At 38.8% G+C, this 16,290-nt stretch overlaps 1 protein-coding gene across 1 annotated transcript in view; it reads left to right on the top strand.

Moving 5' to 3' along the window:
* LOC108713213 (vesicular glutamate transporter 3) overlaps positions 1-16,290 on the top strand; it is a 38,028-nt gene that overhangs the window by 8,733 nt on the left and 13,005 nt on the right. Inside the window, exons 4-5 of the mRNA XM_018256071.2 lie at positions 5,962-6,076; positions 7,464-7,551. Coding sequence (XP_018111560.1) covers positions 5,962-6,076; positions 7,464-7,551 — 203 coding nt within the window. The remainder of the gene's footprint in view (positions 1-5,961; positions 6,077-7,463; positions 7,552-16,290) is intronic.

Genomic DNA, 16,290 nt, shown 5'->3' with positions numbered 1-16,290 from the left:
TCCATGGCCATATAAAGACATGTGGGTGCAGTCCTGGCATATCCTCTAATATTTTTATAGTAAGTGGGTACGTTTGGCTCACTTCATACAAGTGACATCTTTAAGCATCCACTATAATAATATATATATATTTTTATATTCGTGGATTGTATGTATTTAAAAACATGTGATTTAGTGTTAGCTATTTAGATCACCTTGGCACTAATGTAGAACTGACCAATTGTTCCATCAAAGTAGTGGGAATTACAGATGCCTTGTTCTTTTTCCTTTCGCTGTTCCTCAGAATGCTCGTTAATCTAACTTCCTCAGCAAGGCAACCCAATGTACTGAGGCTATATGCACTGTTTACAGCTTCTAATTGTAATCTTTGCACAGATGGAATTTTCCCATCAGACCCCTAGGTATGTCTGTTTAGACAAGTGTAAAACACCATTATTTTGGTTTAATACAGTAACCTTCAGAGCTGTTCATTTAGTTCTGAGGCTCTTCAGCCTACCACCTGCTACATATCGAATCTGCATTCAAAACAGGGGGCCACAGCTGTGTAATACACTCTTTATTTAAAAAAATTGGCTTGTTTTCCCTAATGATTGACCAATTATGACCATAAGAATGGCACAGGGTTTGTTTTGTCAGCTTAGGTCTGTTGCCAAATGCTTAGCAGTGCTGTATTTATGAAGTGTTGGCAGTGGATGGATATGTAACCATAAGACAGCTAGTAGGTCAAGGTGTGCTATACTTACCACATGCCTATGGCGCTCGTGCACTCTACTTCTAAGGGCTATTCCACACGGGGAGATAGCGACGCGTTTGCGGTCGCGGCGACAAAGCGCCGCGACAGTCGCCGCGACCGGCGCAGGCGACAGTTTTGTATGGGCGCCTATGTAAAAACGCCTGTGCTAACCACACGAGGCGATGCGCTTTTCAACAGTCGCCTGAAAATGCCTCGCCAGGCTTTTTCAGGCGACTGTTGAAAAGCGCATCGCCTCGTGTGGTTAGCACAGGCGTTTTTACATAGGCGCCCATACAAAACTGTCGCCTGCGCCGGTCGCGGCGACTGTCGCGGCGCTTTGTCGCTGCGACCGCAAACGCGTCGCTATCTCCCCGTGTGGACTAGCCCTTAAGCTTGACTTAACAAAGTGTTCTGTGTGCCTGCCCCCAGGCAATTTAAATTTTAGCAGGCGGAAAGCAGGGGAAGGCAGACGGGGGAGATTAGTCGCCATGAAGAAGAGGAGATTTGATGGCTGGCGACTAATCTCCACGAATCTGCCCGTGTGGCCAGACCCTAAATATGATTCAAGATGTAGAGCACAAACTGCAGGAGCCAAGTGCATGGACCCTAAAGGATGCATTTTTAAATCCCTTATTATCCACAATATATGCAGTGAAAACCTTATAAACTTATAAAAACTTATAACAAAAGACATTCACGTTTCATACTACACATATAAAATTGCAAACAAGCCTGTTTCTGTCTGTTCAGTGAAATACATGGCTTCTGATGAATAGGACTTAGAGAATCAATGCAGTAAAAGCCATACAGTCTCATAACCACTAAAACGTCTAATGCAGGTTGCAGTGACCTCCTACTTGGGTTTAGTTCAGAAGGCAGCAGCCAAAGGATCTCTGGGCATGATGGGCATTATAGTTTTAGCACAATATACAGTAAATATTTGGATAACTGGGTGTGTATAAAGCTGCTTCTTATTACAAATACTAAGTTTAAGTACAACAAGAAGCACGTTGTACTTGGCCATGCTTATGTGTATGCAAAACATGTACTATATCTTTGGGAAGTCAAATAACTGTGGCCAATACCTTTAGGTATGCAAAGCAGACTTTAAGTCAGTGCAAACAGAGATAAGTAGGTTTTGGTTCTTTGATCCATGTGATCATTATTACTGGTAAAATAAGCAGGAATTGACAGTTCATAATTAAATGGACCCTGTAAAAAAGTAGCAGAAGGATTTGAATATGATGTCCCAATTAAAGGGGAGCACAAGATCTCTTATTTGCATCCTGCACTTTCCAAAGTAGTCATCTGAAATGTAACCTGTTTTAAATCAGGCATCTTTCTGTTATCTGGTGATATTATTCAGCAATTTTGTCTTGCTGAGATAAAATTTGATAAATAAAAAATGGCTGATTATGTGTTTGGGGCTAGAAACAAATTTATATAATACTCCCAGGTCTCTAAAAAGATTCAAAAGCAAAGAACAGAGATAGTGGCATGCCGAGTAAACTGGAATTAATAAGATTTGGGTTACTAGCTCTGTAAGAGATTTTTTTTTCTTTTAATGCTAATGGGGTAGGGATCCTAATCTGGATAAAAGAAAAAGCTGCTTCTACTTTGGTTTGGCTGCTGTCTCCCTGTTGATGTAATCATGCCTATTAAAAATATATTGAGCTAATAAATGTTTCAGTGAAGTAAAACAACACCCTTGTTATAGTTACATAGTTAACTAGGGTTGAAAAAAGACAAAGTCCATAAAGTTCAACCCTTCCACATGAAAACCCAGCATCCACACACACACCCCTCCACATAAATTATAAATACCCATATCTATACTAACTATAGAATTTAGTATCACAATAGCCTTTGATATTATGTCTGTCCAAGAAATCATCCAAGCCATTCTTAAAGGCATTAACAGAATCAGCCATCACAACATCACCCGGCAGTGCATTCCACAACCTCACTGACCTCACTGTAAAGAACCACCTACTTTGCTTCAAATGAAAGTTAGAATAAACTTGGAATACATTGGAATAAACAACTGGTAGCCTTGTGTACCTTCAAAGGAGAATGCAAACTGAAGTCTACTGGGATGCTGGCCCTAGAGACCTGGCCAAAAGTTTAAATTTTACTGTTAGTAGTAAGGGGCTATAAACCTTCCAATCAGGTAACAAATGTTACTAGGCTACAACTTCTGCATATATCAAAGCATGTTGTGAGCTATAGTCCAACAACAACAGAGATGGATTCTACAGTGATCTAAAAACTGTTGCTCAATCATATTTTCAGTCTCATTTCACTTAATTGTTGTTGGACTACAAATCACAGCACCATGTCCATCTTATCTTGTGTCATTGTGCCTTTATGATATTACACTGTAATCTAACTTCAGCAAACATTTAACACATTTTTAAGTCCTCCGGGATCATAGGCCCAATTAAAGACGATTCTCCAGTGAGAATAAGCCTGACTCTGTTTTACTTTTAGTTTTATATTGTTGAGGCACTATATCTGCCCTTCTGAAGCTCGATTACAGAGTATTATAGACCAGCAATAAAAGTGTTACAAAGCAACAAGAGGATTTATGTAGTCAGATAAATCAACTAAAACATCAAAAACATAGGCACTTGTGGACTCAGGTAAAGTTGATAATAATATATTTTTAGAAAAAAGCTCCCCTGATACAGTATTAAATGTTTCATGCTGCATGCACTTAGTTATAAGCTGCTGTTTAGTAGCACTAAGAGTCCACAAGTGCTTACCACTTTTGTTTCTGGTTGATATGCTCCCCTAATGAAAGATGTGGAGTTTGTGCACATGCATCCCCAGTTTTATACTGGTTTTACTGAACAAATGCAAGTCTCCTCAGCATAAAGCACAACTGAATGGGGTGTATTACAAAAAGAATTGCTATTGTCAACCAATTAGCAAGCACTTTTTCTAAGAATTTTGCATTGTTAGCCAGGAGTGAGTGATCTATGAGAAGCACAGTCGGTTGGGTCTCCCCTTTCTGAATTATTAATACTATAAGTACCACTCCGAGGTATTGCAGTTGTGCTTCCTCCTTTAAGGCTGATTCATGGGGGCAGATTCACAAAAGGGCAAATTGTCGCCAGCGAACACTTTGCCACACTTTGCACCACTTCGCCAGGCTAAAATTCGTTACCACTAAGTTAATTCACTAAAATGTGAAGTTACGTCCTGGCGCCGAACGCTTGCAACTTTTCAGTAGCTTTACGGCAGTGTGAGTGTTTCAAAGTGAAATGACGCTAGCGATTGCTTCTGCCTAGCGAATGCTTCTGCCTAGCGAAGCTTTGTTAATCATATGTCCTTAATCCTTAAGTCATATGGACGTCTTTATTATATATGTTGGTGCAAATGCTTGAAGTGGCCACTTTTTATTACAAATGTCCAAAGAACCTGAATAAAAACAAATAGATCCTCCAATGCCCTACACATTAGCCCATCCTAAAATGAATGCCCATGCCCCTCAAATGTCTGGGGAAAAATGTTAACCCAAAAATGTTTAATAGTTAGGACTTTTGCAGGCAATCCTGCTTAAAAAATGTCACCAGCATTTTTACAACTTTAATGCATTTACAGGAGACAGGATATGATGTCACTGACATAAGATTGAGGAAGATCTAGCTTCATTTTAGCAGTTCGCCTTGTCTGAGGTGGCGAAGTCCACTCTGGCGTAAGAGGTAACAATCAGTAAAATTTGCACTTTACTGAATTTGTGGAGTGACAGAGCAAAAAGTCACCTGTCGATAGAACGAACGCTAACGGCGGTCCCATTAGCGAATTGTTGCCTACACCTGTTAGTAAATTGCTGATGTCCCTGCAGATGGAATTTCTGGCGAAATGTCGCTAGCATTAGCCACTTCGCCCTTTAGTGTATCTGCCCCATAAAGTTTGTAATTTTGGGGCCAATATGTCTACAATGATCATTTTTTATGGTCTCCCAAAGGTGACCTCATCTGTGTGAGGTTTGGACATGTGGTCTACAAGAGTAGAAATTCTCAAAATGTTCTTCCTTTCTTGCCTTTCTCAAAATGGAGGTGATTGGAATAAAGGAACCTCTTCTGGCAATGTTGACAGTGTGCTTTTTGTAGCTCTGGGGAGAGTTGTCAAGCATATTCTCTTCATTTAGATTATGTTCTTCCCTTTATTGGGTTAAAGATATTATTCATGGTGTTCTCTGGAAGGCCTCAGATATCTCCCACAGCACCAGGGTGAATGTTGAGCCTTCATTATAGGACCACTATTCTGTTTATTCTTTCATCATTTGTTCACACACTTTAGAGATCTGTGGCTCATTGTAAGGAGGGACACTCCATAATGGAAGTAGGAAATGTCTTATAGGAGGGAGATTAAAGACACATTAATCCTTGAGGCAGATTAGAGATTAAAGATGTATCAATTTTTAAAGGGGTGGTTCACCGTTAAGTAAACGTTTAGTATGTAATAGAATGACCAATTTCTTAGAAACTTTTCCATTGGTTTTCATTTTTTTTTTATAGTTTTATAATTATATGTCTTTTTCTTCTAATGCTTTCAGGCTTTCAAATGGGCTCACTGACACCATCTAAAAAGCAAATGCTCTGTAAGGCTACAAATGTAGTGTTATTGCTCATTTTTATTTCTCATCTTTCTAGTAAAGTCCTCTCCTATTCATATTCCAGTCTCTTATTCAAATCAATGCATGGTTGCTAGGGAAATTTGGACCCTAGCTACCAGATTGTTTATAATGGAAACTGAAGAGCTGCTAAAAAGCTAAATAATTAAAAAAAAAACACAAATAATAAAAAATGAAAACCAACTGCAAAATGTTTCAGAATATCACTCTCTACATAATACTAAAAGTTAACTCAAAGGTGAACAACCCCTTTAAGGCAAATTCATATGAGATAGAATAACACAATTAAGTTCTGAACAGTGAATTTGTGCTTCCAAGGATTTGAAAGATTATGTCTCACACCACTCGGCTAGTGGACAATTATTGAGTGGCTGAGGACTGTGGCTCTAGTGCAAGTGAAAGGATTAGATTCAGGTCTCCCATTAACAACAATGGAGCAGGATCCTAGTAACTGATTGTAGAGAGAATGGCTAAGACTGATTATGTATAATCTTTACAAAGTGCAGAAGAATATGTTTGCTCTATAGAAATATAGATAGATAGAAAGATAATAATAATAAAAACCTTAATTTCTTATCTTTCACAGGGTGTTTGGTGCTGCTATATTTTTAACCTCAATTTTAAATATGCTGATACCATCTGCGGCCCGGGTCCATTATGGATGTGTTATATCAGTTCGGGTTCTCCAAGGCCTTGTTGAGGTATGTGATAAAATAAGTATGGCAACTGAAAAGTCTAGTTCTGCTCTAGGCTTGGGCATTGCTAGGTGTCCATACAAGGAAAGATGGTTAGGCAGTAAGACTTAGAATACCCTCTTGTTCAATATGATTTCAATGAATATGACTTGCACCAAACATACATCTATGGTTTTTGTTATTTATTGAATCTCTCCTACCAGTGCTATGTCAATCAACTTGTTGTCTAACTGTGTCATTTTAGCATGCCATTACTGTAATCACTACTCACTAAATCTGTAATAACTAAAAAACCAAGAAAAAAGATCCAAGGGTAAGCAGAATTCTCATTGGAGGATTCTCTTCATCAACTTGGATGACTGGTGATTATCTCTATGGTTGCTCAACTAGAGCTCAGCTATGCGTTATGCTTCAGTCCAATAATAACTGTGTAGATCTATACTACATAATACAACTTTTTATTTCCAAATCCTTCAGGTCCAGAATACTTTTCTGTCTTGGGAAGCAGAGAGTGCAAATGTAAAGATGTATGGAAGTCCTAAGTCCCCTTTAAGCTTTGGCTGCCTTATTTGGAGAGTTTAAAGAAGAACCAACCCCTTTTTATTAAAATCCCTACACTCCTACCCTACATAGACCCCCTCCCTGCTCCCCCAAGCCTCGGTGTTACCCTGGGTAAATGCTCTTTACTTACCCCTCGTTGCAAATTCAAGGCATCACAGTTCTTGGGCGCCATCTTCTCTATGGCAATCTTTGGGTCTTCTTCTGGCGCTTCTGCAATTTCCATGGCTTTCGTCGAATGCGCAGTTGTTCGGGACAGGAAGATTGAGCCAACTGCTAATAAGCAGATACACCGATCTCTTCTCTTCCTGAATATTACCGAAGAGAAGAAGATGGCGCCAGTGAACCCTGATGCCCTGAATCTGCAACCGAGGGGTAAGTAAAGAGTTAGGCATTTACCCAGGGTAACACCTATGCTGGGGGGGAGCAGGGAGGGGGTCTATGTAGGGTACTGGGGTAGAGGATTTTAATAAAAAAGGGTTTGGTTCTCCTTTAAGGAGTTGTAGGAAATTTTTATGAAATATTTAAGTCCCGTTAAAAAATGCTTTGTGAGTTTATTGGAATGAATACTAAAAAATGATTACCACCTTATTACCACTTTCTTGCAAAATTGTGTTAGTGTAACTAAATGCCTTGTTTGATATTAAAGTGATTAAAGCGATATTAAAACTCTACAAGTGCACTAATAATGTAATGAAACACACCTGCTATAACTAAACCTATGCATGTACCTACTTATTGTACGTATGTACTATAAGTGAGGATTATGAGCTTTTCATAAAATGAAATAAACTTTACCAATGCAGATCTAACCTTGTACATTTGTGCATTTCAGGGCGTTACCTACCCAGCATGTCATGGAATGTGGAGTAAATGGGCGCCTCCACTGGAGAGAAGCAGACTGGTTACTACTTCATTCTGTGGTAAAGAAATATGCTGCAATCCTTTCTGCAGCATATTTAAATTAAGTGTTGGCTATATTGATGGTTCACTTGGATTTCTGGTCCTGGTAATGATGGCTTACAGTGAATCTATGAAGAAATGTGTTAAAAGTCATTAACAAAACAAATCACATAAATAAGAACAAAATACATTTTGCAATGTGATATTCTTCATGTAACATATTATATCAATGCAAATTCTTTATTGTGCTTAGAGCATTTTTTTAAAGGAGAGCTAAAGTCTAATTAAAGAAGTAGGCTAAAAATGTTGTACATTATGTTTTGGGCTTCTGTACCAGCCCAAGGCAACCACAGCCCTTTAGCAGTAACGATCTGTGTCTCCAAAGATGCCCCAGTAGCTCCCCATTTTGTTTTCTGATGATTCACTGCACATGCTCTGTGCTGCTGTCACTTACTGAGCTTAGGGACCCACTCACAATATAATGAATATATATAATATAAATGTCACCCTATAAGGCTGATTAGTAATTAATACAGATAATTACTACACAGCAGCACAGAAACAACTGCAATTAGCATCAGAATTAAATTTTCTGCTCGATAATTTGCGACGACCCCTAAACTTAGCTTATCAATAGCTGCTCAGAGCCCACTGAGCATGTGAGTGTCGCAGACACTTTCAAAGATGGTGACCCCCTGTGACAAGTTTGAAGTCCTGGATCACTGCTGCTTTTGACAAGCTGAAACTCTAGCCTGGTGCAATAAGTTCAGTATATAAAAGTTCTCCTTTAATGACTGCTTAAAGATGGTGTAATTTTGTGGTGCAAAACTGGCAACTTTTTTAGTAAGAAAGCTTTATTTTTTTTTTCATATACAGTAGAGTATAGTATATACATATTTACAAATACTATTTATTTTTGTAGTATGGTAGATCACCATGTTTCAACAAACATCATGTGTGCCATAACCCATAGGGTTAGAAATGGCCTGGAATTTGCCCAGCAAATGGCTGCTGTCATTCCATTCTGTATTTTGAATGGTGGCTCTTTCAATGGTTGGATTTTATTCCCCCAGGTCACTATGATTCTTTTTCTCTTTACTTTCTGCGTTTCCTATTTCTTTTCTTCTTCTTCTTCCCTTGTTTTTGTTAGGTCTCATTTGCTTCCTGAGCACCTTCTTATTTCTTTTGATCAACTCTACTTTCAGGTTCATCATTTTCCTCTACCAATTCTGCTTCTATACTTTCTTCTGTCTCTTTCTCTGGTTTAGCACAGATCACCAAATTTACTATTTTGTGTTCATTGTGTTGATGATTATTGTCAAATCAGAACAAAATTTTATTCCAGATGCATCTTGGCCAGTCTAGTAATCATGTGTGTGTCAGGCAGCCTCTTAGTCAACTACAAGAGGTCCTCTGCACTCAACCCATTATCAATATATTTAAGACAGAGACATTTTGTGCATACTGCTACTAAAAAATGCTTTACCCTTTAAACAACACAGGGATTGTTTGTCCATATATTGCAATATATTTAAGCTGGCCAACTACGTCAAAGTCATCCCATATCTGGCCAGTCCTACGCTTAATTTTCATCTGATTCATTAAGAATTCAATTGCTTAATTATACATTTTACAAAGGGACTAAGTTTTACCTGCAACTTACTAGCTGCTTTCAAAGTAAAACTCCCAAACTTGGCTGCCCTTTTATTAGACACCAGTGGGATCACCTGACTATAGTTGGAGAGGGTGGGAGCTACAACATGGAGCTGGTCACTGCTCCTGTATAACTATAACAAACAAGGGAAAGTTGTGCTCACCACTAGTTTTTTAAAACCATTAGGCGGGGGTGCAATGAGGCTGTGACCACAAAATACATATAGTCAACTACAAGAGTCCTCTGCACTCAACTCATTATCAATATATTTAAGACAGAGACATTTTGTGCATACTGCTACTAAAAAATGCCTTACCCTTTAAACAACACAGGGATTGTTTGTCCATATATTGCAATATATTTAACCCTTTAAGTGCCAAGAACGTAGCTCCTACGTTCTTTTAAAAAAGGCTTTAAGTGCCAAGAACGTAGGAGCTACGTTCTTTACTAAGTCAGCGCTCCCTCTGCACGCGCAGCAAAAACAGCGTGCAGAGAGGAGCGATCAGCGCCACAACCCCCCTAGGCAACGAGCTTACCTGCAGCAGATCGCCGATCCTCGCCGACACCCTTCTCCAGGAGCGACACAGACGCAGCAACAGCTTCCTTGTCGCAGGACCCGGACCTCACGTGTTCCAGCGCCGCCCACGCACTTCCTGCTGCTCTGACTCATCGATCCTGGACCCTACAGCTCTGAAAAGGACCCCCTTCATCTAGATTCGGTAAGTGCCCCCTTTTTTTTACTTATTTAGTACATTTACAAGCATTTACATGTACACAATGCACATATTAGTAAAAGTAGTTTTTTTTTTTTTTTTTTTACTTTTCTGACTTTTCTGATTTTTTTGATTTTTCACACTTTGGCACTTATTTACACACTCACATACACATATGCACAAATGTATACACTTTTTAGAGCTGTAAATCCATGCATACACAAACACACACTTATAGGGGTTTTTTGTACTTTTTTTTTTTTTTTAGCTCTTCATTTTCAAGTTTCCCTCTTGTTATTTCCCCAAAAAACGTTAGATTTCATAGCGTGACTACTGGATCAAGCATTCTGACCACTAACCACGCTGTCATTTTGTTATTTCGTTGATTTTCCTAATTGTATTTGATTTTTTGTGATTTTTATTGCAGTTTTATGCTTGCATTGTTTTTCCTTGTGTCATTTTTTAGCATCGCTTACACTTTGATCATTTGGGGTAGAAACACATTTTTAGCAATTCTGTGTTCGTCAGAATGTGTACTTTCCAAAAATATATGGTTTTGGGGGGTCTTTGTACTGTTAGGGGGTCTTACGGCACATTATATGCAGTCAGTATGCTATGTTCACAGAAGGCGAATTGACAGCCGAGAAAATTCTTATGCACTATTTTCATTTGGGGTCCGCACGTGCCCACCTGCTTTGGTATATCTATGCATAATGGGCATCAAACTGTTCAGTAGACCCTTGGCGTCAATATTTATGGTGTTTTCTAATTGTATGTAAGAAATTGGGTGAGATAAATGCGACCAACTGCAATATTTTTAGGCGATTTTCAGAAATATCATAAAAACTGCTGCCTTTAGCGTTGCTTTGCAGTATGTACGTTTGGAGTAGAAACACAGTTTTAGCAAATTTTTATTCGGCAGAATGTGTACTTTCCAAAAATATATGGTTTTGGGGGGTCTTTGTAGTGTTAGGGGGTCTTACGGCACATTATATGCAGTCAGTGTGCTATGTTCACAGAAGGCGAATTGACAGCCGAGAAAATTCTTATGCACTGTTTTCATTTGGGGTCCGCACGTGCCCACCTGCTTTGGTATATCTATGCATATTGGGCATCATACTGTTCAGTAGACCCTTGGCGTCAATATTTATGGTGTTTTCTAATTGTATGTAAGAAATTGGGTGAGATAAATGCAACCAACTGCAATATTTTTAGGCAATTTTCAGAAATATCATAAAAACCGCTGCCTTTAACGTTGCTTTGCAGTATGTACGTTTGGAGTAGAAAGACAGTTTTAGCAAATTTTTATTCGGCAGAATGTGTACTTTCCAAAAATATATAGTTTTGGGGGGTTTTTGTACTGTTAGGGGGTCTTACAGCACATTATATGCAGTCAGTGTGCTATGTTCACAGAAGGCGAATTGACAGCCGAGAAAGTTCTTATGCACTGTTTTCATTTGGGGTCCGCATGTGTCCCTCTGCTTTGGTATATCTATGCATATTGGGCATCAAACTGTTCAGTAGACTCTTGAAGTCAATATTTAGGGTGTTTTCCATTTGTATGTAAGAAATTGGGTTGGATAAGTGCGACCAACTGCAATATTTTTAGGCGATTTTCAGAAATATCATAAAAACCACTGCATTTAGCATTGCTTTGCAGTATGTACGTTTGGAGTAGAAAGACAGTTTTAGCAAATTTTTATTCGGTAGAATGTGTACTTTCCAAAAATATATGGTTTCCTGGGGTGAACGTAATTTTTTGTACCTTTGCCTGTCACAAAATCCTGTATATGTGCTGATTTTGCAGTATCTGGAATTACAGAACTCGTACGGGGTGTCTTCTTTCTGGGGCCCCTATATGCCACATACTTAGGTGTACCTATGCATATTGGGTATCATACTGTTCAGCGGACCCAGACTTTCAAGTTTAGGGAGTTTTATCTTGGTATATAATGATATGTAGGAGATACAATGCTTTAGAGTTGGAGTATTGAGGAGATTTTTGTATATGTCATAAAAACTGCGAAATGTAGGAAAGCTTTGCTGCTTGGTAATTTGGAGTAGAAAGACATGCATACCCATTTTAGATTCGTCAGAATGTGTACTTTCCAAAAGTATATGGTTTTCTGGGGTGAACATGCATTTTTGTACTTTTGCCCCTCATAAAATGCTGTAAATGTGCTGATTTTGCAGTATTTGGAATTACAGAACTGTCTTCGTTCTGGGACCCCTATACGCTACATACTTAGGTGTACTTATGCATATTGGGCATCAAACTATTCAGCGGACCCTGGCTTTCATATTTAGGGTGTTTTATCTTGGTATGTAATGATATGTGGGAGATACGATGCTTCAGAGTTGCAATATTGAGATGATTTTTGGTAATGTCATAAAAATTGCCAAATGTAGGAACGCTTTACGGCTTGGTACTTTGGAGTAGAAAGACATGCATACCCATATTAGATTCGTCAGAATGTGTACTTTCCAAAAATATATGGTTTTCTGGGGTGAACATGCATTTTTGTATTTTTGCCCCTTGAGAAATGCTGTAAATGTGCTGATTTTGCAGTATTTGGAATTCCAGAACTGATAACTCATATGGGGTGTCTTCGTTCTGGGGCCCCTATACGCCACATACTTAGGTGTACCTATGCATATTGGGCATTGTTCAGCGAACCCTGGGCTTTCATATTTAGGGTGTTGTATCTTGGTATATAATGATATGTGGTAGATACGATGCTGTAGACTGGACACTTTGAGGTAATTTTTCAAAAATGTAACACATTTTTATAAAAACTGCTAACTTTAGGAAAGAATTGCAACTTGGTAGTTTGGAGTACAAATATATATTTACCCATTTTGAACTCGTTAGAATCTGTTCTTTCTAATAAGGGGTAGTTTTTTAGGGTAAACCTACTGTTAGTGGAATGTTTGGTCTTGAAATCAGATGTATGCAGTTTTGTAGAGCAGTGCTTTGGAAATTTGGTAGTTTACTGCTTCGAAGTTTTTGATCTATAGAAGTAAGAAATCTCCATAAAACTATATATATTTGGTATTGGCGCGTTCAGGAGACACAGAACTTTCCAAATCTGCCATGTTCTCATGCATAAAATAAATTATGCTTCTGATATATGTGTTTTTATCATGTGAAACTGTTTTTTTTTTTTTTTTTATACATTTAGAACCCCATATCTTTTTACTGGAGTGGAATGACAACAAAATACTAGCATATTTTGAAAGCTTAGGTTGTCCTGAGAAAAACGATACCTTGTTTTCGTGGGTAAACTAAAAGACCCCCCCAGGCAAGTCCCCTAAAGTGAAAGAGCAAAAAATGATCAAAAACGGTCTGGCAATAGAAGTTTCAACTAGGCCAAATTGGCTGGCAGCGAAAGGGTTAAGCTGGCCAACTACGTCAAAGTCATCCCATATCTGGCCAGTCCTACGCTTAATTTTCATCTGATTCATTAAGAATTCAATTGCTTCATTATACATTTTACAAAGGGACTAAGTATGTATATATATATATATATAGAAAATCCAAAAATTAGGATGCACACAGGTGTTCCATCAAAAAGTTAAAAAACTTACATTTTATTTAGTACATTTAAAAAAGCAGGTCGACGTTTCGGTCTGTATCTAAGACCATTTTCAAGACCATAAACTGCTTGGTAAAATGTTACAGATATAAATAGTTAAAACAACATAGCACTCATCCACTCACAAGCTGTCCACGATGTCATGTGACAGTTAACTCTAACCTCACCAAATTAGGAGGAATCTGAATGGAAAAAACTTCTTAATGTCAATTCTGTAAGGAACCAACATTTTAAAACATGAAGATATGTGGAGCTGAAAATTTGTTAATAATGTTACAACTTTAGAACCATAGCAAATCAAGCTATTATAACTAATGTGTCAAATTGACAAGCCTGTTAAACAAAAGTAACATTATCGCTGACTCAAAAAACAAAGAAGGGAACAATGTTCATTTAATCCATTAGGCTTTAAAGTGTTTAATTTTTTGATCCAGAATACCTCTCTCTGGAGTAGTATTTTGGATCTATCCCCCCCTCTCCGCAGAGGGGGGATATGATCAATAGCTATATAGTGAAATGTAGGTAGCCTATGTCCCTCCTCTAAGAAATGATTCGCCACTGGTTTAGTGGTGTGGCCATCTCGAAAAGCAGTGCTGATGGCTGAGTGATGTGCATCCATACGCAAACGCAATGTCAAATCCGTCTTGCCAACATAGGGTAAGCCGCATGGACAAGTTATCAAATAAATAACATGAGTAGTAGTACATGTGATATGATGCCTAATGTCAAATCTTTTACCTGTCTGCGGGTGTAAAAAACTGGTGCCAGGTGTCCTAAACCTGCATGAAGTGCAATTGGATTTTTGTATGTATATCAGCCGATAGCAAGGCATTCAGTTCAAGCACCCAATAACCAGTTTGCACTTTGATTTTTTGGTCTAATTAGCTATCTCAGGATCCAGTACTTCGAAGACTTGCTTTATTAAAACAATGGATGATTTTGTGGACAATTATCGGATATTACGATTTACAAACGCTTACCCAAGGATCCCTTGATAACCTTTAAAAAACAGGTGGACCAGGTGTTAGATTCTGCCCTTGAACAAGGGATAATCACCAAATCTTTATGCAGGTTTATGAAACAGGAGTACCCTATATGTCCTATTATGTATGCCTTGCCTAAGGTACATAAAAGTCTTGATAAACCTCCAGGCCGACCAATTGTTTCTGGCAGGGGCTCTTTATTACACCCCATTGGGATCTACCTGGACACGGTGTTACAGCCAGTGGTTCAAAGTACACCGACATACTTAAGGGACACCCCTCAATTGCTAGAGAGTTTAAGGAGATTGAATATCCCGACGTCATCTACTTGCTGGTTGGCTAGCCTGGATGTGGTTGGATTGTATACCTGCATCCCGCATGAGGCGGGGCTTGATGCTGTTAAACGCTCATTGGAAGAATGTGAGCTTTATGAGGGTCCTCCAGTGACTTTTGTGCTAGAACTTCTAAATATGTGCCTTTCCATGAATTATTTTCGTTTCCAACATGAATTCTTTTTACAGGTTGCCGGGACGGCGATGGGGGCTGCCATGGCGCCCTCATACGCCAATTTATTCATGCACCAATTTGAGCAACATTTCATTACACCTAAATATAATGATAAGATCCTCTTCTTCCGTCGCTACATCGACGATATTTTAATCGTGTGGTGTGGCACGGAGGGAGAGTTTCTTTCTATGGTTCATGAACTTAACTCATTAGAAAGTCCAGTAAAATTTACACACGAAATACATACTGATCGGCTACATTTTTTAGATGTGGAACTATGGAGAAATGATGACCACATCGAGTTTACACTGTATCGCAAGAGCACGGACAAAAATGTCCTTCTACATTATGACAGTTGTCACCCAGCGGCAATGAAAAAATCCCTACCCATCTCTCAGTTTTGTCGTGTACTTCGTAACAATTCTAGTCAGGATGTTTCTGATATACAGATTAGGGATATGTGGTCGAGGTTTAGGGACCGTGGATATCCAGAGGCTGTTCTGAAACAGGCTCTGGTGACAGCCAAACGTCAGATACACACACCAATACGCAGGGAAAACAACCAGCCGAATTTTGTTTATAGTACTAAATATACTACAGGGTCCCATTTGACTGTTTCAGCAGTTAATAAACACTGGAACATTATCCAGGTGGATAGTGGTCTCAGTAAGGTAATTCCCAACACGGTGTTAAAAAGTTTTAAGAGGGGGAGTAGTCTGAGGGACCTCCTAGTTAAGAGTGACCCAATAGCCTGTTATCAAAGGAAACATGATACATGGTTACGTAATGACAAACCTGGTTGTTTTAAATGTCCCAATTGCACTTCATGCAGGTTTATGACACCTGGCACCAGTTTTTTACACCCGCAGACAGGTAAAAGATTTGACATTAGGCATCATATCACATGTACTACTACTCATGTTATTTATTTGATAACTTGTCCATGCGGCTTACCCTATGTTGGCAAGACGGATTTGACATTGCGTTTGCGTATGGATGCACATCGCTCAGCCATCAGCACTGCTTTCGAGATGGCCACACCACTAAACCAGTGGCGAATCATTTCTTAGAGGAGGGACATAGGCTACCTACATTTCACTATATAGCTATTGATCATATCCCCCCTCTGCGGAGAGGGGGGGATAGATCCAAAATACTACTCCAGAGAGAGGTATTCTGGATCAAAAAATTAAACACTTTAAAGCCTAATGGATTAAATGAACATTGTTCCCTTCTTTGTTTTTTGAGTCAGCGATAATGTTACTTTTGTTTAACAGGCTTGTCAATTTGACACATTAGTTATAAT

Source organism: Xenopus laevis, chromosome 3S (assembly GCF_017654675.1).
Source record: "Xenopus laevis strain J_2021 chromosome 3S, Xenopus_laevis_v10.1, whole genome shotgun sequence".
Taxonomy (NCBI): Eukaryota; Metazoa; Chordata; class Amphibia; order Anura; family Pipidae; genus Xenopus; species Xenopus laevis.
The sequence above is the reverse complement of the archived record's forward strand: the minus strand, read 5'-3'. Positions and strand labels throughout refer to the sequence as shown.